Source organism: Nipponia nippon, unplaced genomic scaffold (assembly GCF_047370975.1).
Source record: "Nipponia nippon isolate SJK-2023a ecotype South Korea unplaced genomic scaffold, ASM4737097v1 scaffold_21, whole genome shotgun sequence".
NCBI lineage: Eukaryota > Metazoa > Chordata > Aves > Pelecaniformes > Threskiornithidae > Nipponia > Nipponia nippon.
Window position 1 is genome coordinate 2,384,423 of NW_028262338.1, and position 25,036 is coordinate 2,409,458.

At 40.8% G+C, this 25,036-nt stretch overlaps 1 protein-coding gene across 2 annotated transcripts in view; it reads right to left on the reverse strand.

Annotated features, from left to right (window-relative positions):
- Positions 1-25,036, reverse strand: part of CTNNA1 (catenin alpha 1) — a 119,265-nt gene that overhangs the window by 8,314 nt on the left and 85,915 nt on the right. For both annotated transcript variants that reach the window (XM_087760076.1, XM_087760075.1), the window contains exons 11-16: positions 14,290-14,446; positions 8,611-8,811; positions 7,372-7,523; positions 4,399-4,509; positions 2,676-2,857; positions 1,808-1,913 (exon numbers count right to left, since the gene is read on the reverse strand). In XM_087760076.1, the coding sequence (XP_087616202.1) occupies positions 1,808-1,913; positions 2,676-2,857; positions 4,399-4,509; positions 7,372-7,523; positions 8,611-8,811; positions 14,290-14,446 (909 nt within the window). The remainder of the gene's footprint in view (positions 1-1,807; positions 1,914-2,675; positions 2,858-4,398; positions 4,510-7,371; positions 7,524-8,610; positions 8,812-14,289; positions 14,447-25,036) is intronic.

Genomic DNA, 25,036 nt, shown 5'->3' on the forward strand with positions numbered 1-25,036 from the left:
CTAGACACTTTTCAAGAGACGTGAAATACCTTGGATAATAGCTTTTATGGTTTCAAAGGAAATGTGCTGTAAAACTGCCTGACGGCAGGAGTCAGGAGTTCCTGACACACTAACACGAGGGGTCATGATTCACCCGGTGTCACATGGCGAACAGGACATAAAACCCCATCCATCTGTTAAAGGCCCGTATTAGGCATAGGAAGGCATTAGTGCTCCGCTGAAATGGTTGCACTGTACGTCCTTTGTAACTGTCAGATAGTTCTACATTAACAAGTTTCTAAAGAGTATGTAAGCATATCTAATGAAATATGCAAGCTGAAAGTATTAGTAGAGTATGGAGTCAGGAAAAAAAGCTATATTCTTGTCAAAATGACTAACTGTACAGTCCTGCTCATATTTATCTTCAAACATGTGCTTAATATTTTATATTTTTAGGGACTTTACTTCTACTAAAAGGAGCCATTTAGTTTTCTTCTATATTTTGAAATGGCTTGGTGCAGAAAACCATATACCAAGTTTGCATAAAACATGTGAATTAAAAAAAAAAAAAAAAAAAAAAAAAAAAGACATTGTAAACCTTCAGCCCAGGATCCCCTGAGATCTATAACGCAAACTGCTCTTTGCTTCATTTACGTACAGCAGCAGCGCACCTGATTCTTCCAGAAATACGGTTGTCAAAATGCTATAGCAAGGAGACCTATTTTAAAAAGCACTTTTCGACTTTATCTCCCCATCGAACATTTCTCACTGCATCATTAATAAATTAGGGTGAAGACAACATCCTCTGGATGCAACATTTAAAGAGAGATCTGCATTACAAAGATTTACTTCCAAAGCAACACGGTTTTATTTAAAACCTTGCATTATGAATTTACATTCAGAGAAGGCCTGAAAAGCAAGTGACATCTGTACAAAATAAAGTTTAGTCCATGATCTCAGACTTAACCTACCTGCATTTCAGGGTCTCTCTTGAAGGCAGATTATTATTACTAATGCTGATGTTTCTCTGCAATTTGGGTGTGGATCAACACCAAAGGCGTCTTTGCTTGGCCCAGCCCAGTTTCTGAAGTGGCTCAGGACAGGCAGATGCAGTGCACAAAACCCTGAGCTGGCCCATATTCATTCAATCCTATAGAATTCTTTTCAAATACCTTTGTACATATAGCACAACACCATGCACAACAGCCTGGGACAGTGTAGAAAATGCTTGGTTCACTACGTGCCTCCCTCAAAGTCCACATCAACTCTGACTAGACAATGAAAAAAAATACTAGAGCGTTTTGACAATCTCACCAGTCAGTCTACGGGGCATTTGAGAATTGTTAATATTAAAAAGCTGTCTCAAAATAATATTAAAGGTTGTGCAACAGGACACATACAATAATTATGGTGTTGCCTGTGCAGTCTCGTCATTGCTTTGGAAAGCATTGGGCATATTCAGAGCATGACAGAAGCAACACAAATTCAGTTTCGGTCCTCTTCAGTTAGAGAAATTGGCCTAGATACTATGTGACGTGAAGCGGTGTTGGCATATCGCTACCTTAAAATGGTAGGTGCTTGATTTAAGCCAAGGAGCTGCAAGTGTTACTGCTGGACATATTTAGCCGCTTACACTGCTTAGGATGGCAGGAGAGCAGCTAGAAAGGAAAGGCTAGAATTTTCTAGCAGCAAATCTGGAAAATCATTTAAAAAAACCCCAAAACATCAAAACTAAACACATTTTCTTCTGTTCATCATGTCTGCAGTACTGAAAGATCTCCTATTGCTCATTCGTGCTGGAGGCTTATGAAAATGAATTGTGACTTACATGGTCAGCAATAGTCCGTCCCAGCTTGTCCATCCTTGACCCAGCCTCTGCAATCTTCTTGGCTGCACTAATCACATCCGACGTATTTTTCAGTGGACCTTTACCTCTGCAAAACAGAACAGAGTCTACCTTCTAGCACCAGAAAACGGGAAGAGTGAACTATATATTGCTTTACTCATCCTGTTCCATATAGTACTGGAAGTGATGCCTCACCCAAACTGCATGAATAAGGTTGCACAGAAACAGGCAGGTGTAGCCATTACAGCACGTTCATTTTCAAGACAGTTTCCTCCTTCCAGCCCCTCCCCATATTTAGATTAAATCTAGGAATAAAAGCATCTTAAATTTTACTCTTTTAAGTAACCTAATGATGATAAGAGATAACATTTTAGACGACAGATTTGCAATTTCCATGGAATGCAACATCAAATTTAAAAAATAGTGTTGTATAAAATCTGGTAAATTAATTTCAAAAGGCATCAAAACTGCTCTCTTTCTTTTGCAAATAACCGTACTAGGAACTATTTCTGCAGTATAGCAATATCAAGAAGCCCATAGAATTTAATGTTGTAAGAAACTGAGCAAATATATATATATATATATTCCTTGGGACAAAAATCACCCTTAAGAAAGAAAGACAGGCAATAACTTCTCTGTATCTATAGATCAATTTAAACAGTTATTACCGCCCAGTCACTGCATAGTAATGCATTTCCCGAGTTAATACACAGGCTTTCATAGGGTAACATCTAAAGGAAATTATAAGAAGCAAGACTCTTATGAGTACTTGCAAAATATTTCATTGAAAGATCAGCATCCCAGCCAGTTCTGAGAGAAGGTGGTGTGTGCGCAAATTAAAAAGACTCACCTGGTGAAGTCTGTCATTTCCATCATAATCATGCACATTTGTTTGGCCAGAACAATTATATCATTACCGCTGTCATCCCATTTTGATACTTCAGCATCCAATTTACTCTTTTCTTCCTGGAAGCTTGCGACTTGCTCAGCAATCTTAGCTTTTTGCTCTTGAGGGAGCTGAGCCATGATAGCCTGAAAGAGAGAGTTTTCTCACATTGCTTTATGCCGCCGCTTGTAGAAGGCTTTTTGGAACATTTCACTAATAACCAATTTAAGTCATGAAGATGGGGGATAAAATTTTAATAGCAACCCTCTACCTAGAGGCTTTACAGAACCATTTCTTTCCATTTTGAACTAAAGTTTATGGTCTTTCTTAAGAAAGAGTGCCCAGAAAGACAAGCTGACACCTGAAACACGGGCATTTGCATGATAAAATTGTTAGGCACCAAACAAATTTGCCAGATATTACCATCCATCAAAGAAAAACTGCATGAAGAGGAGGGACTTGCCTTTTCTACAAAATTTAAGAGTTTCAAAAGGAAGTTCCACTTGGGTATCTTTCAGCGTTGCAATGCACAGAAGAAATATTACGAGTCTCTTTCCTGCAAAAAGCTAGATGTACTATTTTGAAAAATGCATACGGAGGAAGGAGTAAGTGAAAATGAAGAGTATGTGCTTACTCCTGAATAAAATCTATTAGACTAGGTTTACAGCCTGTATGAGACTCAGTGCCCTTGCCTTCATAAATTCTAGGAGCATTCATGCCTCCAGGAGCAGATGAAAAGGAGTCTTCGGTACAAAAAAAAGCCTCTGGCAGCAGCCGTGCTAAAAGGTAAATTAGAAATGTCTGTATTTAAATAAAAGGGGAGAGAGGGATACAGGAATAGAGAGTGCCTGTACAAGGAAGGAGAACATAAAAAATGCTCTCAGTTAGTATAATTTTAAAGCCAATGTGGCGGAAGTTTGATAAATAAGGCCTAGCTACTTCTTGCCTGGTTTCAGGCTAGAAGAGCCTTCACAAAAAAATCTTTCCTGGCACTCTCCCAAGAGTGTAAATTGTTATCGATCCAGAAGGGGACATGTCAAATAAAAACAATAGGTAAGGCCTGTTTTTCCTTCAATGTACTAATTTTAAGTTTTCACCTATTAATGATTATATATTGCCTATCAATGCTTTCATTTTTAACAGTCATAGGAAATGCAGTTAGTTTCAATTATTTCATTTTTGAGCTCCTCTCAACATTGTCTTGATTAAATGCTCAGTGGCCAAACACACACCAACACGTGCGTGAGAAGACATTTTGTAAAAAAGGCCTGAATTGCAGAGTTATCTATTTCTTGCCCACAAATTTAGTATTTGTGTGTTGAAAATAACATTAGTACAATGGAATGATTTGCCCCATATCTCCCTGCAGGAGCTCACCTAACTTAATGTCAGTGCCTACAACGTCTGCAATGTCGAAGTATAACATAGTTCATCAGTATTAAAAGGATTTTGATCTTTCAGTACATCCAAAATAAAACAGAGGCGTTTCTGACGTCCATCAGACCAACACACGCTGCATGTCACTTAACTTCCTTTTCAGAAGAAAACTGGAAACAAAAGAATGCCAGTTTTCTGATCCAACATTTTCACCACCACCCACAAAAAATTTAACCTGGATTTTCAAAGCCAGTTGAACTGTTTCTTGAAGGCAGGTCACAGTTTTATAATGCTCAGATTTCTTCCTTACCCTTGCACTTTGTCCAGCAATGAGCTGATCATCTTCAGTCTGAATACTTGTTCTGCTTCGGACGTCAAAATCCTCAGTCTCAAAGTCAGAATCATCCAGCTCTTCAGGAGTCTGAGGAAAGAGTAATTCAGTCAGAGTCAAACAACAGATTTCATGGCTCTAAAAATCAACAAGAATATTGTTTTTCAAGCAGAGAGAATGGAAATAAGTGAAGGTAAAAATTATTCCATGTTTTCAACAAAAAGGTAAATATAAGGACTGTATCCAGCTTGTGAACACGTGTGATTATATATGCTTGACTGCTCATGTTAAACACCATAGGGATCCCCAAAATTACATACCAGTAACTAAACATCTGAGATTTGTCAGGACACTAATGCACTCAGGATTCGAAACACAGAAAAAAAGTTTTTGCACAACGAACAGTATTTTTGCAACTTGGTTAAATGTAAAAGCTTCACTTGAGATTCTGAAGCTAAAATTACACACAGCTTTAAGGCCTGGTTCAAAACCACAGGAGTCGTCTTTAGCACAATTATGAATCAAAGCATCGACTAAATTAACAACAGATAAAATATATCGAAATTTATTCTTATCCCCCAGGAAAAGCTGAAAATTTTTAGCCAGTAAGGGCCAGCTTCTATGCTGTAGGCTAAACACATCTGACCTAGTTGCTGCTTGCCTAGGTTTATTTTTGCTACTGCCAGTCTATAGCTGGCAAACTTTTTATAAAGCTTATCAAGTTTAAACAGCATGTTTGTCAAAATACTACATCTTTGCACTTCATGACTACTCTGCAGAGCTAGATCAACAAGGAACTTCACTGATATATGCCATAAATTGTGATTAACAGACAAGATGCAAATAAAGTCCCTGTTCTTCATATTTCTTTCCCATGATTTGAATTTTACAAACTTGCTTTCCAATACAGACATCTTGTGATACAGTTAAAATAAAGATGGATACACAAAATAGTTGCCAAAAAGCAAAGGTGAGTATGCTGACAATCAAGACCTAGGGTATTTCAGCCACTGTCTCCTCTCCATGCCTTGAAGAACAGAGTATATTCACAAAATCAGCATAAGGACATATACTAGTAAGTAGCTCAGTATATCGGTATTTTAAAAAGTGAAAAAAATTAAAGAAACCAGTTCTGCTGCATCTTTAGAAACTGTTTATGATTCTCAAGCCCCCTTCTCTTCCCATCCATCCCAAAGCCCAAACAACCTGGGGTATACAAAGTGTAATTCTGCCTTTCAACCTGTCATTGAGAGCAAAAACTCCTCTGGGGGTGATGAGAGATTGCCTGGGGATTGGGGAGGAAAGAGCTTTACTTCAATAACCTACAGACACAGTAAGATTTTAGTTTTGAAAACACACTGCATAAACACAAAAATTAGGTGCTTGAGTGACTTTTCCTTCTGGTTGCTGTAAAGAACAACTGCCACCGGACAAAGTTTCAAGCGAAGCAGCTTGTTTGCCCCAGCCAAGCTTAGCAGCATCCCCCTGCGAGCGTGGTTACTCCTGTGGTCGAGTTTGAGACAATGCCCTGGAGCAGTGGTGGCCTGGCATCTCCATTTGGATGACTCTCCTATCCTAAATACATTCTAGAACCTTACAGCCCTTTGGACAACAAATACTAACATTTTAACCTTTTTATAGGTTGCTGATGTGTCACCAGTGAGCTGCCGTTAGCTACTGGCAGCTGCAATAAAGCCGTGGCACCCTGACATCAGAGATGCGGCGCAAGGGGAAACGTCAGGATTCCTGGCATCGCCAGCTCGGCTAATTACTGACGACGTGGAATTGGCAGTCATGCTTTCATGTCCTGAATAACAAGGACTTTAGCAGGGGGTGAATCAAATTGGCTTGTCTGCATAGCAGGAAAGCACTGATATCTTCATTTAACATTGGTTGTCTGTAAATCCTGAGCTTAAGTTTGAAAAAAATTGTATGGAGAGCACATATGTGGTTGTCAGCTTTTCTTCTGATTTTTCATCTGATTCTTTGCTTTAAGCAGCAAACAGAAGATACTATTGCAATGGTTACTCTAATCACATATATTCTGGGGCTGTACATCCTCATCCTCAATCACCAAAATGCATCTGCCATGGTTACCGTTCTGAAAGACAAAGTCAGTTTCTCCGCAAGGCATTTACGTTTGAGTCAGAGGGGTACAAGGGAAAAAGAATAAAAGGAATAAGCCCCCTGCATTTGTTTTGGCTGTCTCTGGCTCTTGCCCATTTTTACCATGCTAAGATTCAAGAAATAAGCCCATAGGTCAGCCTCAACCAGAACTTTCTTTTCTGCATCCCTTCAATCAACCGCAGGAGCCCTTCCGCCTCTTTCCCACATGCCTCCTACCAGTCTAACGCTGCCTGACCTCCCAGAAATTAGGACTTGGAAGTCACACTCACTGCACCTGAAACACGCAAACACAGAAGAGACAAAGCCTCTATGAACTGGTCCCTGTTTACTGAGGTTAGCCAATTAACGAATTACATGCTCTAGGAACTACAGACTGAACTCATCCAAACCTGTTTTTGACTAACTAGCATTAATTCTCAAAATTTACTTAATAGAGAGCCATCAGGTTTTATTTCTAAGCTCTCAAACCGTCAAAAAACATCTATAGTTAAGAATCCACTTGCTGTTGTTAAAGCAAAGGTCACTGATTTTAGCACATTAACAAGCAAGGCATTAACATGATATTACAAAAGATGCGTGAAGGGTATTTAGCATCACAACTCTGGCTATCATTGATGCTCAGATCTGTTTAATGAATTTGAATCAAAACGTACTTCTGAAGTACTCCACAGAGTGATTAGCAGTTTTTAAGACTCAGAATGTTAATATGAGCCAAACAAAAATCTTACGCTGTCTGCTCTCAGTAAAACTGATGCACGCGAGTTCAACAGAGGTGAGGGAAAGTGAGCAGAAAAACAGAGAGCTGTTTAAGTCAGTTATGCTCACCCGGATCATCAGTACGGCTTTCCTGATATCTCGTATTCCATCATACACCAGTCGCGAAGCATCGATAAATTCATTTTCATCCATTGGCTGAGCAGGGTCTGAACTCAGTGCTTCCACAGCAGCTTCTACTTGCTCAGTAAACCGCGGCATAACTGAATTATGAACACAAAATAACCGTCAGTCCCCACCCCAGTGCCATTTTCTGTGTGTGTGCCTCGTTGTTAATTATCACTGGAAACTCTGCAGTGGTTCCATTTAAATTCAAAACTTTTGTTACAAAAGGACACCAATACTGTAGCTCAAGTCTTACGTTCACTTCAATTTCTTTTTACTATACTGCTATTTGTTTTTTTCCCCTTAGTGAAAAGTTTATCACACTCTTCTAGTGGACAAGGAGAAAACACTGGGGGAAGCAGTTAGAATCTATGGGAGAAAATATTAAGCATTTGTTTAATATTCTCGGTAGATGTACATCACTTTTGTGGAAAAGAATATTACCACAACAAAGCTCAAGTTTAACAAGGCACTGGAAGAGTGCACTGCCTGCACTGCTGTACTTCAGTGACCCACTGCAGCCCAGGAAGAACATCACAGAACCATTTACAGTCTGTTTGTTTCTTCAGTGTCACCCTTGATTCTTCATCAAAGGTGTAATTAAAGCAAACCCAACAACTAATAGTTGGCACAGCACTCACTGAAGCAAGCAGAATAATTCCTTGCCCTATATGGATGTTACCAGCCAGTTCACAGGAAACACCCTAATTTATCGTTTAGGGGTGGGTTACTACAAACTACCATGTTTCTTTAACAGTTATAAAGATATTTTACAAAGTTTACCCTAAATTATTACCCCAAATTTATTCTACTGAGCCAATAGGCAGAAATCTTCTTCCTGGTTCCTGAACACTGACACAGCCTGGTACAACACTGCAAGGCGATCAGCATAACTTTCAAGCCCTGGCTCACTGTTTGGGACTCATTCCCCAGCGTGTTTAGCTTTCTACAGCTCAGTCAGTGACAACAAGCTCATTCAGGGAGACCTTGTGCACTGCTGAGTTTTAAGCCAGTCAACACAGCAAAATTACATTTCTCATTTTGCAACAGCTCTGCAAACAACCCCCACTAATTTTCATTATAGTATGTAAATAGAGTCTTTAATAGATACAGGTAGAGTATCTGGTTGTCCGTGTGCTTGTAAGCAATATGAATTCAGGGATCTTGGGAGTAACCAGCTCTTACCTGTGTTGGACAATAACTTCGTTGCTTCCAACACCTTCTCAGTGTAGACTCCAGGTTCGTAGTTATCCATTTCAGAAGTGACAACATGAATGACTCTAGCAGCACGTCCTCGAATTGCACCAGCTGTGCGGTCTAAACCATCAACATCTTTTTCTTGGAGAGCAATGACACATTTGTTTACATCTTCTAAAATATGATTCTCTGGTGGTAAAAGAAGAAGGATTTAGACTGTAATATCTTCTTTTCTGTTGCAGTCATCAGCATTGCAATTTCTCAGTTTGTGACCTGCTCTATGAAACCTCCAACAAGATGCCGTAAAGCATTAATTTTTAAGCTTGCCATGACCAGCAAACAGCTGACCGTCCCAACCAGCTGTCAAAAAAAAAAACATCGGTCCATTCACCTACTGGCATCCACAGTTCTTGCCCCCGTTTGTACTCAGTTTTACCAACAGAAAAGCTGAGTTCAGCTGAATTCTCCCCTAACGTGTTTCTTTCCATACTCCTCCCCTGGACCGCCAAAGCCCTTATTCCAAATGTTTGCAAGCCACTCCTCCGTCATTCCACGTGCGTGGGGCGATGAGGCACCCTCCCCAGTGCCACACCTAACCCACTCAACGCTCTAATAGACTGGGGCACTTGCTGCACGTTTCTAGCTTCCTACATAGTGTTTTCCTACAACCACATGCATACCATCACAGAATATTAAACTGTTAGTCCTCCATCCAAATTTAAGACACATAACATATGTGGTGATTTATGCAGAAAGCGTTCCAGCGACAGAGTACTCATTGCCTCTTAAGAAAACAGAAATAAAGCCAGGACCCCTGCCTGTAATTTACTTTCAGAATATACGTTTTCCTTCTTATACAGAGATATTTTCCCCCATTTATCAAGTCCAAGAGGCCCAAAATGAGTAAAAACCCCTAAGAGATTTCTGAAGATGCCTAGAGAGGTTCGGATCCTCATCTGGGGATCCTCATTGAGGAAACCTACCCAAAAGGTCTTCCAAGCACTGTTAGAGACCTGTTTAATATATCGGTACCAACGCTTTGACATTGCCATCCAACATCAGCATTTGGGCTGCTTGGTAAGAAACCAACTTGGAAACATTTCTGCTGTCAGTTAAAATAGTTTCCAGTGTTACTTACCATTGACTTAATCATGCTACACTGCCAATCTGCGCCACTGAAGTGGCTTTTATTCCCTACGCAGGTAGTAAAAGAGCCATTTTGCAAGAGTTTGTAGAGACGAGAAGCACATAGAGTTGACTGATAGAGGATTTGTATAAACTGGCTGAAAGGATTGCTGCTGGAAGAGTTACGCTTAATTTACATAAAATTAACAGAGCCAGGTGCAATATTCTGAGACTTCTGTAAGCAACCTGGACAAAAATTACACTTGTGAAATACCTCTGAAGCAACTCAGCCTGAACAAGTTCAGCTGAGGGCAGAATGTGGCCCTAAGAGAGAGTAAGCACAAGTTCATTAGTGATTTGACAAGTCAGTGAGCAGGCAGCCAAGGTACAAGAGCTGCAGCAAGGAGCACACGGAGTTTTGGTATTTAAAGCAAGAGACAGACATCCCTGCAAGTTGCAACAGTAAAAAGAAAAAGCACCGGCGTCAGGCCAAAACACAGACTGTTTATTGCTTGAATTCCTTAACGAATAAATTAAGCCACAGACCATTTAAAAGCCTCTTTGGATTATATGAACTTTAATAAAAGGCATGGACAAAATGAGGATGAATATTTAAGTGCCTGCTGATCATTTAATATCTTTTGCAGATGCAAAGTTGCCAGGAAGATGCCTCTATGGAAAGATAATCCCTCCCAGGGCAGTCTGCAAGGGCCCCCGGGGAAGTACGGGACTGTCAGGTGCATCCACTCTGGTTATACTCTCCAGTCGGACAATAGCAAATCAGACTTGACACTGTTCTGTGCGCTTGTATATACAACCACTGCTACCTGTCCTACAGGCATATGGACCACAAGTGTCTGGCACAAAATGCCATCTGCTGAGGCCAGGGTGGCAGAGCCCAAGAAATGCTGACACACGGGTTCATCACCAGTACCTTTGGGGACGTGACAACGCCGTCCTGCATCAAAGCTAACAGCCTTCCTGCTGCTGAGCCGCAGAAAAATCTCACATCAACAGAATATAACATAGAATATAACACAGGCGACAGCAAGGGGATCTTGTCCTACTGAAATAACTACAGGGAAAATAGGGTGTGGTTTGGCAACAAGGTAAGAGGGTAAGAGGAAAGACATTTTTCCAATAAAAATGATTTTTAGATCAAAGAAGGAAATACATAAAACTGTGAAAAGCTAACAGAATTAGAAGTCCCCCCAGGCTGTCAATCCTCAATCCACCCCCACCCACCTCCCCATTAAAGGGATTAAGCAAAGAAGTCTGTGAGGGAGTCTGGGGGCTACAGGAGATCACAACCTAAGAGCAACAGTCAGGAGATAAAGCCACAGATGCATAAACATAACTCTGCTTCTCTGCTGTGTCCCATACGGAAGGTCTCAGAACAATTTCCATGCTGGACCCTCTCTTGAGAAGGGATGCTGGAGGAACCAGGTCAAGCAGCAGTCTCAGTAGCCACAGTTATGGGCTAACACAAATTATTGAGTGTTCATACACTCGTAAATACAGTATTCATCTTGTAATGAAGAAGGACAATCATCGGGCCCAGGCAATATTCATCTGGAGGCTCTTAAGACGAAACAGCTCGCTGTGAAGGGCAGTCTCTCGCGTAAACCTCTTCAGCAGCAGAGGAACAGAAGGCAGCAAATGGAATGATTTTTTTTAGAGGGTCTCAAGGGAGATCCAGATAATTTCAGAACATTGAATTTGACAATTACACAATCTCTGCTCTAAAGAACAGAGATAGTGGGCACACAGACACACCCAGAGTGCTTAGGGAAGGCACTGACAAGAGGGATAAGAATTACAGAAGGTACAGAAGAGCTTTGAAATGAGGAATAATGAAAACAGGCAAAGACTCAGCAGTCAAGCAATAGATGACTGACTAAGTGTACAACAGAAGTCTGTACATTTACAAACAGCATAGTAGGGAAAAAAACTCTTCACCATGTTCTACTACAACTAGGGGCATCAAATGAAGCGAATAGCCGACACTGCAAAAATGAGGAGGTTCTTCACACAAAGCACAGTTAAGCTGTGAATTTTGCACAGGATGATGGAGATGCCAGCGGTTTACAATGGTTGGAAGAGCAACTAACAGAAGTTTAAATGAGAAAAATCTGTCAAGGACTGTTCAGTAGATAGCACCTCTGACGCTGGAGCTCCCTGAGCTGCAAATCACTCATGGTTGGGAGCGTATAGGAAAGATCTTCAGTCTACGGGATTCCTCTGCTATTAATCTCCCATGCACTGATAATTAGCCACCGCCAGACCATCATCCTAACTCAACAGGGCCTTTCTCATGCTATGCCCTTCACATAATGTAACCTGCAAGCTTATCTGCAACACTGTGCATTTAGGTATCCTTATTCTTGTATGAGTCTGCTATTATCTAAACCCAACATCTCTTTCAGCAAGCTTTACTTGTGCATAATTAATACAATTCTGTAGCATATGCTGAACAATGAAGCATACACTTCATGATGGACAGCACAACATGCTGTAGGAATGTGCTATTATATGTATACAGACACACACACACACCGACCCACAAGGACACTTTTTAATTCTGCTTACATCCCAGTTAGTAACTGATAAAACCCTACTATGCACAAACATCCTAATAACCCCAAATGGAACCTGGTATAAATCATACTCATCACAATTTTATCCAAAAAGATGTTTAGACTTTTAGCAGATGAATTGGAGTTGTAGCATTTATATGGAAAACATTTATCAAACTTCAAACAAATAATATTTAAAGCAATATTTATTGCTTTAATATTTTTCTAACATCTCTTTGATAATGCAGCACATACAAATAATTGCTGAATGCACTTGAGCATCTGAAGTAGTCTCAAACTACAGCATTTCCATGGCATCATTTTGGGTGGCAAGCACACGCTCGAGGTGAAGTCTCTCCTGAGTCAGCCTGTCACTGCCTCAGAAAAGAAGCATCCCCTGCTTATTGCCAAACCCTTGAAACTCTTCAGAGCAACTCAGCAGCGGGCCAACACCATAACCTGTCCCCTCTAAAGCAGAGCACCCATCTCCTCGAATGACCTGTACGAGGATGGAGACCACTCAGTTCCAGTGGCTCGACCCATTTTGAGCCACACCTGGAAGTGAAATACAGTAAGGCAGCTTATACAGACTGCGTTTTCACAGACTAACAGCTCTTTCTCTTTAAAATGTTTTGTGCTCTTGTGGGCAAACTCCAAGTGGAGCTGTGAACTTCAGCACACAATTCTCTCTAAATATATTTCCCCAGAAATAGGCTCCTTGCAGCTGTGCAATTTCAACTACTGCTGCAACGACAAGCACGCAGACAGATACAAAGAACTAGGACATTCAATTGCCTAATAAATTTATGCTAACTCACTGCAAAGAAAATTTTTATTCAGAACCCAGGGAACCACAATACGACACGTATGATAATACAGGTGACTCACCATAGAAACATTACTTGGGTTTTAGTTGTTGTTCCCCCCCCCACTTTCTTTTTTTAATATTAAAAAAGGATGGTCTTTTAATTCAGGCCTGCAAGTCTTTGTCTACATTTCCTAGATATGTTCACCTGGTACTTCCAATGCCACACATCTTCCTGTGAAATCTCTCTTTACAACCAGTTTTTAGGTCACTCGAGATGCCCAAGCCTGCTTGCACCAGGAAAATTAGACCCTCAGTTTGTAGTGGTAATTTGTGAATGCTATCGCAGACACAATTCACGTGGTTATATCACCGTGTCCTCTGATGAGAGCAGAATTAGAGGATGTGGAAATAAAAGTGCCCCCCTTTTTTCTAGGTCACAGCAGCTAATAGTGGGTCTTTATCAATGATGCTGATAAAACAGATTATTTTGGCAAGCACTTTGCCAAATGGAATTATTAATCTATTATAATTATCCAATCTTCTTTAAAAACTTTACTGAATCTGACATGGTTAAAAATATTCCCAGAACATTTTCTACAGGAACAGTTTTATTTTAATTAACTTGTACGACCATGGTTTGATATTTTTGTTTTACATAAGAAGAGTCTAAGGTGAATTGAAAGATCGTATTTTTTGCTAGTTCATAACTTGAACATAAACATATGCTATTTCCCCCAATGTTACCAGTGAGGTTTGTCTTCAGTAGGTAGATAGTAATTCATCAGTAGTTCAGCTAGCAATTCAAAATCTTGAGACATAAAGTGTCTTTCGCTGTGTTTAAGCTGATCTGCCTACTGACATGTAAATATATACATTTATGCATGCACACGCTGTAAGTGCAATGACAAGTTTCTACAGTACCTGCTGAACTAAACTATCGCTGTTTTCACGCTATAAAAATACCTCTTCTTGTGCCAAGATCTCCTGCTCTATTTTCACACCTCGCTCGGCAGAAGATGATGCTTGCCAGGTGAAGCGTACCAACACCATCCATTCCAAAAACCTGAGAAGACTCCAGAACATGTATAGAAACCACCCATTTCCAGGAATAAGCTCAGTTACAAAAATAATTATTTCTGAGATCAAACCCCTGATTACCTGATACAGCCAGGAAATCATCAATGGAAGTGATGTCATCAACAGCATCTGTCAGCACGCGGACTTGCTTCTCCCACTGCTCTTTGAAGAGATCCATGTTTTCTTGAGCCAGCTTGCTTTGGGGCTTAGCAGCCAGAGCCAGTGCAGCATTAATGACCTGTAAAACACCTCTGGATTTTTAAAACATACCCTTAACAAAACAATTAGTTTCCATACGTTTATCCAATGAACTCAACAGCATAACAAAGCAAGTTTAATAAGTTTTCAGGAACTTGATGTTTAAACACAAAAGTGTTTATTCTGTTGCTCTCACAGCCAACTCATACCTGCTTCCGCATTTATTATGGTTAGTTATTACAAGCAAAAACACTTGGCAAGTATTCACACGAGCTAGCTTCACCTTTCTTTAACAGCTCATGTTAAAAAGGTGTTGCTTTCTGAGTGCAAGTTGTGTTGTTAAATATTTTAGACAGGATGACATTTAGTACACTGGAGGCTGCATTTCCTAAGCTATTCGCCAGAACCTGAGAAAAAAGGTCAAAAAAGGATTAATCTTACACAGTCTGAAGTAGAAACAATATGCAAACATAAAATTAAAGATAAATTTTGTATTCATTTTCTTTTCCTTAAAGCTTTACTCTGTACCTTGCCAGTAATTGTTATAGTACCTTGAGATTTCTGTTACAGCTGTGGAAGAGCTAGATTAGCCAGGGCACAGGAGAGGCCACTATTTGATGCTCCTCCTGAACACCCCCCTACTCATTTTCTTCAAACCCTAAGACTGTAACTTACTCCAGATCCTTGTTTTTCTAAGCAGAACAAATGCTACACATACTGCCAGGTAACAAAGTTTCTGCTGTGCCAACTAACTGACCAAAAAAGCCTCTTCAGGTGTGGGAAGAACACAATCTCAAAAGCCTGCTCCTGTTCTTGCTGCACTACGCTCCAGCAGAATGACCTGGAAACGTGCCAGGCGTGAGAAACCATCCGCAGTCAGAGCGACAGGACAATCCTAACCTTGTTTTCAAACACCTGAGAGCTAGCGCTAATTAACTTATAAGTTCAATGCGTAATTTTTTTCTCTATTTTAGGACCATATTAATTTCACAAAGTTGCCAAAGAAAACACGCAAGCACCAGATGTTCCTCGTTTTCCAAAATCTACTTTCTCTACCTGCTCCATTTAAAACTGTCACAAAGCATTTAAAAAAAATATATAACTCACTAAACATGGAGATGATGGTGATGTCAAACATATCACGATAGCACTGACTGAATCAGGCAGGAGAAGGAGGCTGATTCACCCGACGGAGGCTAGAAATTAGCAGTGACTGAGGAAAATCCACAGAAAAGCTATACTGCTCTCCACGCTACCATCCTGCCTCTGGAGATGGAGGCTGCAAGTCTGGGTCACAAATCACAACGAGCTCGATGGGTTCGATCACACAGACAAATGCGAGAAACAGTCTGGCATGAGCTACAACCTGTTCATGAGACCCATGGGGACGAAACATGCCTCTGAACCCTGCCAAAAATGACAGTGCCCCTGTCCGTCATGAAGAACATGGGGTCCTCTGCTGCTTCCCATTCCTCAAAGCAGGCACTGAAGTCACACCTTCTGAGCAGGCAGCTGCAGGAACCAGGTGTCCCTTCAGAGAGAGCACTGCTGCCAGCCATGGGGCACGCTGGCCAGCTACCCTCACGCTGCCCATTAAAATCATGGTTCTCAAGTCCTGAAAGCCCCGAAAAAAGCCTTGCAACAGCCAAGAAAATGATGTTTAAAAATTTAAAATCAAACAGAAATAGAGGTTTTAGAAAAGAAAGCCTGTCCTCTGCTCAAGAGCCCTGCAACACCATTTCTTGCCCCAGTCTGATTGATGCAATGAATTATCCACCTATCAATCAAAATCTAGATATCCAAAGTTTTATGAAGGTGAATCCAAATAACAAGCGTCCTGGAAACAAAAAGGGTAAAACAGACAACGCTCCAGAAATCTGCTCTCAGCTTTTATCCTGATAGTAACCGTAACTACTGAGACAGAAAAGATGGTCATACCAAGGGTTAGGACATTTTCTCCTGCTCTCTTCTAGCTACGTTGACTAACATCAGAGATGAAAACATCCTTTAAGCACTGAGACAGGTCGGCATTAATGCTGAAGGAACATATGGCCTCTGTACCTGCGTGGTGTATGTCTGGACAGCAGCAGCTGTCCGAACAATTAATCTTTGTCAACAGCACGTGTCCAACCCCAGATGCCCACGTCAAGGAACTCTTCACACGTACTAGAAGAGCTGTCATAGGTAGAGGGCTCCGCAAGTGCTCAAGAAACTCAAACAGGGCACCGTCACCAAATCCAAATGCAGGCGGCACAAGCTGCACCATCGTCCTCCCAACAGGCAGCTTGTCCAACTGAAAAAAGGACATTTTTTTGTACATTACAACAGCAAAAACGCCTGGCCAAGGCAAATATTTTTAAAAAATGGCCAAGCAAAACTAGCATGCAAGATCTCCCTTACAAGCAGACATGTCTTGCATTTGGAAAGCAGCCAGCAGTGCTAGAGATGGTGGGGAAGTCAAAGGCTATCAAGCGTCACTGTGGAACTAAAGACAAAACTACAGCTTAGGAAACCCACACAGGTATGCGCGCGCTCAGGAATGAATTCAAGACAGCAGATGCAGCTCAACAGTCCTTTTTCGTAGCGCATACTCTATCTCCATGTGCAAAGTGGTTCCAACATTCTGTTTTAGCAGGGACGATCAGACCCTTCACTCTGCCAAATATGTACAGCATAGCATGTACGTAGGGAAGTTATCCTGGACATGTCTCACGCATCTGCTTGGGGTAATGTCCCAGGGATTACTGCCAAAACCCTGCAAATTATCTGTTCGAGTACATGATGCCTGGTTTCCAGCACAGAGGGACTGATTTATTTTCCAACAGATGCTTAGATAGATGTGGGAAAAGGACAGGGATGCTGGATCTTAAATAGTCTCTGTATGTAGCAGGACTGCAATTCCTTTATTATCTAAAAATGAGCACTTGGTGGGGAGGGGGAAGGGAGCGATTAAAGTACACTATTGCTTCTCCAAAAAACATGAAGTATTGGGCAACTAATTTAAAATATGAGTAACTCTTACATGAAGGAGATATATATCGTTCGAAAAATAGGAAGAACACAGCCAGACTACCTGAAATGTAGCCGCTTCCATGTAAAACATTTGGCAATTTCAGGGAAATATTCTGTATTTCAAAGCTTTTCAAAACGCTGCCAGAGCACTGTGATCACAATGACTCATTGAAGTTGTACAAAGAAAAGAATCAAACAGGGACATTTTGAGACTATCCAGAAGGAAATGAAGCATGGCAAGAAAACACACTATTTTTATCGGTGCTTTGTTTCATGTAGCAATTGCAATGTTCAAGTCAGACAGCCCAACACTCGATAACGTGGTTCCAGTGAGTTACTTGGAGTCGATCTCCGCCGCCTCGCAGCTTCCTGCAGCAGCAGCCAGGACTTGGCAACGCACGCCCCGAGATCGGGGAGGCTTAGGATTCAAAAGACTTGCAATCTGTACCTCAAATCCTCTTCTCACAGGAAGAACCTGCTTCCCTTTTTTTTTTTCTTCCCCTATTGAAATTAAAGATGTCAGACTGAATTTATAGATTTATACCTTTGCAGGGCAGGACTCTCCAAGGTTCCCTGAAGAGTGACTTCTGCCTGGGTTACAAGATTGCAGCTACTTTGACCAGAAGCTCTCTCAAAAGATACAGCTATTCCAGGACAGAATAGATACACTTGTGGGTAAATTAAAGCCACTGGGTCACCCAGAAGGAATTCTTTTAGGCTTAATTTAGGATGGCTTCCAGCCTCACCTTTATAGCATCCCATCTGAAAGACTGATAAGAGGCTAGAAGAAAGCTCTTATACATGGTGGTGTTCCTACAAAGAACAGTTTTGAACACTTGACTGGCATGGCCAAAGGAAGAAACATGACTTGGGAGAAGAAAACTATCACCTATTTATTTTGCATTGCAATCCCTACCTGTTGTATCTTTACATAGTCTCAGTGCACACAACATCCATAAGCCACATAACTCTCCATTTCAATGCCTATAAGCACTTTTTAATTTTTGCCTCAGTCTTTTTGATAAGGACTTTTTGCTCTTCACAGCAGACTGTTCTGCAGCTGGTTTAACTTTGCCCTGTTCCCTGTAGTATTAGTTTTAGGATGTTACTGTGCCACAAGAAGAAGTTTTTCAGTTTCAAAAGCTCTAAAGCAACACCCAGTCCTCTCCCCTCTCCTTACTACACACCTTTTCTTTACAACCAAAATAGCTGCCGTCCTTAAATAACTCACTTGTTTGTTTTTAAATAAAGATCTTCATTTACCAGCTTTCTTGTGGCATTTGGGTAATGAGTTGGAAAGTAGCTCCATGACCTTCAAAATCCAGGATACTTTGCATTTGTACAAAAAAAAGCTAATAAAACAAGCACCCACCCACCAGCTATCATCTCAGGGTGGAGAAAAAAGGGACACGCACCAACCAAGCCCCAGCTGGGATGTGAAAATCAGTTTTATTCTGGAGTGGGTGAAAGGGAACTTGTCAAGCAGACAGCAGGATCAAGTTTGCTTTGGGAAGATGCCTTTTGGAGCAGCCTCAGTGCAAGGCCAAGTGGAAGAAGTCTCTTGTTCAACCTGCCAAAACTGGTATTTGCACCATGCAGTGCCCCTTATTCGCTCTATTTTATTGCTGCCTCACAGGCGCTCCTGTGATACGGAGGGCTAGTTGTAAGGTAGAAGCAAAAGCACAATTCTTGGAGCACAGCTTTCCAAATGGTCAACAAATGAATTCATGACCTTACCACCAAAGCTGCCACACCAGCTGAGCCCAGCCAGGACTCCCCTTGCTCCAGTGGATTTTAGCGCTCGCATTTTTCTGTATTAAAGCAGCATAGCTTGCTTACTGGCAGTTTGTAAGAAGCTGCTCATAATTTAATTTTACATATACCAGATGCCAAAGTTACCTCCAGCGTTCACCCTACTCATGTCTCCTTCCCTGCTCCTAATTGCATTTTGTTCTGAGTGGAAAAACCGGTTCGTAAGCAGGACATTTAAGTCGCTTCCAGTTACATTCAACCCCAGGTTTGCATCTACATGTCTACGTGTGCTAACCCTCTACATACTTCAATACAGTAAAAAGCACTCTGCAGACTCTGATGAGCCAAAATGCCTGGAAGCAAAACATACAGAAGATTGTTTTGCACTTTCTCTAGCGATAATGGCAGTGACCAGCAATTGTACGGAGGCTGATGCACCAAAAGAAGGAAAAGTTTGCTTTGATTTCCAATACTTTGCTCCAATGTATAAAAGGTACTTTGAGCACTTTCCTTTCCTGCCAGTTACACACAGAGTGACTGCAGCCATCTCTGCAGAGAGATTTATTCCTGTTGTTACAGTGCTAAATGACCCACAGATGCACACTTTTACTGCAATAACATGACCTTTTCCAGGTTAGCGCATACTGCTGTCAAAGTATTTACAATTTGCATCTTGCGTATACATAATTATCCTATCAACTTCCTCCTATATAGTAAAAGCATTTTCATTTGTAGCTGAGGACTGATATTATAGTACCAGTCCATGCAGAAGCTGCAAGAACTTTGGTGCCATTTGTTCTGGTGTCCATTTGTGTTGATTCATTTTGTATTTCACCGATTTCAAGTGCTGAAGCTTTGGGGGTTTCAGGGTCTCTGTGTCTTTTCTGGAAGCTGTTCTGCTACTGCACTCCACAGATCATACTGTGCCTGCGATGAAAACATAGGGTCCTGGCACACTCACATACCTCTTTCTACAGAACTGAATCCCTTTTTCCTATCTTTGCTTCTTTTTATCCAGCAGTAACTGCTAGAGTTTCTAATATTGTTTCTTCGATGGCCACTCCTGTCCTGTGCTGGTTCTGCTTCACAGAAAGACTGCATGATACAAAACTGTAACCCAAGTGTGAAGTTTTTAATATAAGTATTTCTACTCAATGCCAATAAAATGCTTCAGGCACCTGTAATTAAACAGTCTGGAGACAGATCTGCTAGTTAGTACATTCAAAAAATCTGACAGTCTTTCAAAGAGAAGAAAAAAGGGGACAATTGTTCAATGTTAAGTCTTTACTGCAAGAAAAATGAAGTTATCTCCTTCTCCAACAGCCACCAGAGAATTGGCAGTAATTGGGGACTCAAGGAGGAGGGAAAGCCTACAGGTCACGTTTGGGTTTGGTTGATTTGAGGGGGGGGATTGGAGGGGTTTTTTGTTTCTCTGAGATGCTGCAACTTTTAAACAAAAGTTTTTTGTGCTATTTGGAACCTCTACATGGGATTCCTTATGCTTTGGTGTTTTTTCTATCTGTGTCAGTAGGTGTGATCAGCATATGTAACCATCTGCCTCATCAGAAATCTATAAGCAGCAAATTGCTTTTCAAGCATTTCAAAATTGGAATGTAAGGATGTGGAACAGCAATTATTAAAACAAGATGTTAATATGAGAAGAGCCAATTTATTTTTATAAAAAATGTAATTTAATCCAAGAATTATCCGGCGTCTGTTTAATGGGCAACACTCACTTGACCATGCAGGGGAGGGTGAGCTACGCCAAGCACGCTGTCTGTGCGAAGGCAGGTATGGAGGGAGCGTGGAAAAGACACGCAGAGACGCTGCCTGGTGCTCTCCTAAGGCTTCTAAGGAGGATGAGCTGTTTGGGCAGCAGAGGAGAAAGGCAACCAGCACTGGCTCAGAGCAAGCCCTGCCTTACAGGTGGGAGAACAGGTCCTGTGTGTCCACACCAGGCAGGTGCAGGTCTATCCCACCCCTGCAACCCACTTCCCAGAAGGCGATCAGTCTCAAGGGCAAGGGGCTCCAGCTTTTGCTGGCAGAAGCAAACACCCAACCTGATGGAAATTCTAATCCATAATTATTTTCTAAAACTCTCAGCCTGACTGCAATTTGGTTAAAAGTCTATAGATGAACTTCACAGAGGCTTTAAAGAACAAGAAAGTCAACATATAGCTGGTAAAAGCTGCTGCAAGTGACAGCAGACTGTCACATCAAAAGGCTGGAGCAACACTTTCCTTTCAAGAGCTGTACTGGGGCATTTTCACTCTTGCTTTCTAAACACCTACAGCTTGTATGATCAGAAACACTCCTATGGTTAAGCTCTCTTCTCAGACATCTTTAATGCAAAATGCTGTTACAAAACAGCTTTTGCAGGCTCCCAAAGCAAGTACTTCTTGGAAACAGAACTCAGAAGCCAGAGTTACAAGCAAGGATCCAGGTTTTCAAGTTGAGATAAACAAAATCTTTTGCTAATTTACCATTGGCAAGCTCTGTGTTTAGCAAGAAGGCAAAGACAACTTCCCCCAGTGCTCTGCTAGGCAAATGGAAGCACAGGCAACTATTCCAAGCATTTCACAGCAGTACTTTTCCATTTCCCTTATGAAAGGCATCTCAAGCATTAAAAAAAAAAAAAAACAACAAAACCACACACAAAACAAAAAAAAAACAAACAAAAAACCAAACCAAACAAAAAAAAACCCCAACAAACATTTAACTGTAGTGATGGAGGACTTTTGGTTCTTCATCTTAACCCACCATAGACTGGCCTGTTTCCCCCCCCCCCCCCCCCAGCAAGGTGTGAAGCTGCAGGACTGCAGGTAACTCCTGTGAGATGCTGGACAAAGTAGTTTCACTTTGATTTACAGACTTTCAGCAACGCATGTCCTCAAAAAAAAAGAGAATTCAGGTAGGCTTGTAACTCAAGGCTTCATGAAGAAAAACACCAGTGATCCCCTACCGCTGCCTTATTTCTCCCCTGTAAACCTAGACTAACACAAGTCACCCAGCTGGCTACTAAGGAGCATGCACAGCTCTTCCGAAGAGTTCCTTCTGTACCATCAAAAGGGAGCTCTAAATATCACACGAAGTCTTCAACTTCGCATTAACTTCTGTGTTAATTGGCTGGGGACTCACAAACAGGATCGATGATGTTACTCTTGAGGAAGGGCTTATTTCCAGTAACATAGCCACACTAAACAAATTCAACTGCTTGCTTTTGTAGAGACTTTTCAGATGAAAATTTTCCCGCATCTTCTTTTTCCTCAAAGAATTAAATTGCAAACCTGAGAACATCTGAACCCATAGGTGACATTAGCAATGACTGACTTCTTGTCCTTACAGACAAAACTTCCATGTCTTCCCTAACCAGTTTGAAGTGTTGCATGTTCCTTACTCCTGCTGCCGGCTGAAGAAGGCTAGTTATGGCAAAGGACTGAATAAACTACTCTATTTGAGATAATTATAATTAACTCTACAGATTGATTTCTGCAGAAATCATTCTTTAACCAGGACTTCCCTGCTCCCAGAATGGCCTCTACTCAGCTAAGCTATTTAACAGGTTACCTGAAACTCAAGTGCATGAAATTTCAGTTTCATCCTTTCAACCACAGCAATACCTTGAATTAAATTTCATACATCGTATTTCTGTGTGATACTTATATATTCACTTGAGTTTCAGAGACTACTGTAATTACTGACTGACTTGACTCGTTCTGAATCCAGCATCTTCCTGGAAAAATACTATCTAAGCCAAAAAAAAAAAAAAAAAAAAAAAAAAAGAAAAAAAAAGCAGATAATGTCAGATTAAATCTGTATTTTATGCCTAATTCACACGTTTGTTCAGCACAGCCACCTAAAAGGATTGAAGAAGCAGCTGCGAATCTCATCAGGAATAAACTGCAGAACAAACATATTGTCTAAAAACGGAAACAAAATCCCACTATGCTGTGCTTTATATCTAGAAGCATTTAGAGATTATACAGAATAATCAAAGTTTGGGGACCGTTCAGTAACGCAGTCGAGAAGGACGATAGCGTGCTGCGTCGATTAGACTGGCATAAAACAAACTTCTGTATTGTTAGGAGAAAACACAGACGCCATTTGTAAAACAGTTTAGACAAGTGCCCCTAATTATCTCTCAGGATTCCCAACATGTTTAAATACTCTTAGTACATTAAAGAATCAACCAGAGAACATGTAATGTAATATAAAAGCACTCTTTCAAGTGCTATGAACATCTACAGTGTCATTTACTAATCTCTTGGTGACGACCCTGAAATTAAGGCAAGACTGTGCAGTGGAGCATCTAAAGGGCAGGCTTGGAAGTTCAGATATGTGACCTTTGTGAAGCCAAAATCCATCAGTTACAGCCCTTGTCCATTTGTAGATAATCAAAGCTTCCAATGCGTGTTAAAGGTATTATCCATAATCCCTGAAGTCAAAGGTTAACAACTGCACTTCAGTATATGTGACTAATTTGGTAACTATTGGCTGTAGTTTGTTAATTATTTCATGTTGACTATCATGGTGTTTATTTTCTAAAGGAGTAGATTTACTTAAATAAGCAGTTGTCGGAAAAGCAAAGATAGAATTTGGAATGCACACAACTTCAGCAATGGGGAGGGGAAAAACACACCACAGGCTTGGGCAACTACCAGAAACGTTTAGAATCAAAGAAAACTTAACTTTCTTAAGATGATTATTTTCAAAAGCATCAGCATTTATTTTGAGCAACATGCATTAGACACTCATATTCTTGGAGATAACAAACAAACAAAAAAAAATCATTACATCCAGCCTAGTCGGTTACTTTGGGAAAGAGCAAGCCCTTATACCAGATAAGATGTCTTTTTAAAAGCTTTTTCTTCCACATGCTTTGTTCCAACTGTAAAAATTGACCTTTGGTTTTAACAAGCCGTACACACCGCTTGCCCCAGACGTGGGAGGCAAAGAACTGCACGGCCAACACAGCTGATGCACCGGCCCCAGGGTCTGATCCAGGAGCAGGAACCACAGAATTCCACCCCAGGATGCCAAAAGGCCTCCTAGATAGTATTTACTGTTTTATGTTCAGGTGCCTAGCTTCACCTATTTAATAGCACTGTTACTTAAAAGGAATAGAAAAGGTAAAATAGTCCTGCTTTTCACACTACCTTCACCTATTCCTCAAAATTCCCATCCTGCTGAGGTGGGTACAGGTGTACATCTCTCCCTCCCTTTCAGCTGGTTTTAAAAGGACCAATGCATACAGGAAAACCTGAACAAATTCCAAATAATCCTGAGACAATACACCTTATTTTCACAAAATGTCATTTGACCAATTTTTTGAGTACATATTTTCCATTAGCTCCTTGTTACCAACAACAGCTTATTCGTATGTTTTAGATCTGAATTTCCTGTTGCTTTAAAAAAAATGTAAATTACAAGAATTAACAGTGCCCTGTAGTCTTCAGCGGTTCATCCAAGTATCTAGTTGTTGACATTTAAAACATCAGGGCTGTCAAAATGGAAGAGGATAGTCTAGTGCTTATATAAACTTAATTTCCTTGTTTCCATTAAAAAGTTATTAATTAAAAGGTAGTCTCAGCCAGGTTCAAAACTCTTCATGCATAGTGAGCTTCCTCTGATCCTACTCTATTGAGAAGATTTTTTTGGCATATTTATATTCTACTTAGGCAAAAAATAATATATCTATAAATCATCTTATAGCACGCACAGGAGCAGTGGTAGCGTCTTCACAAGACATCTTCCTGCAACATGGACAGGCACAGTAAACCACTGAAGTTTCACCAGTTTACTGTCTCGCAGGTTACTAGAATACCCTGGCCAAATGAAATTAGAGCTATTATGTAAAACAGACCCA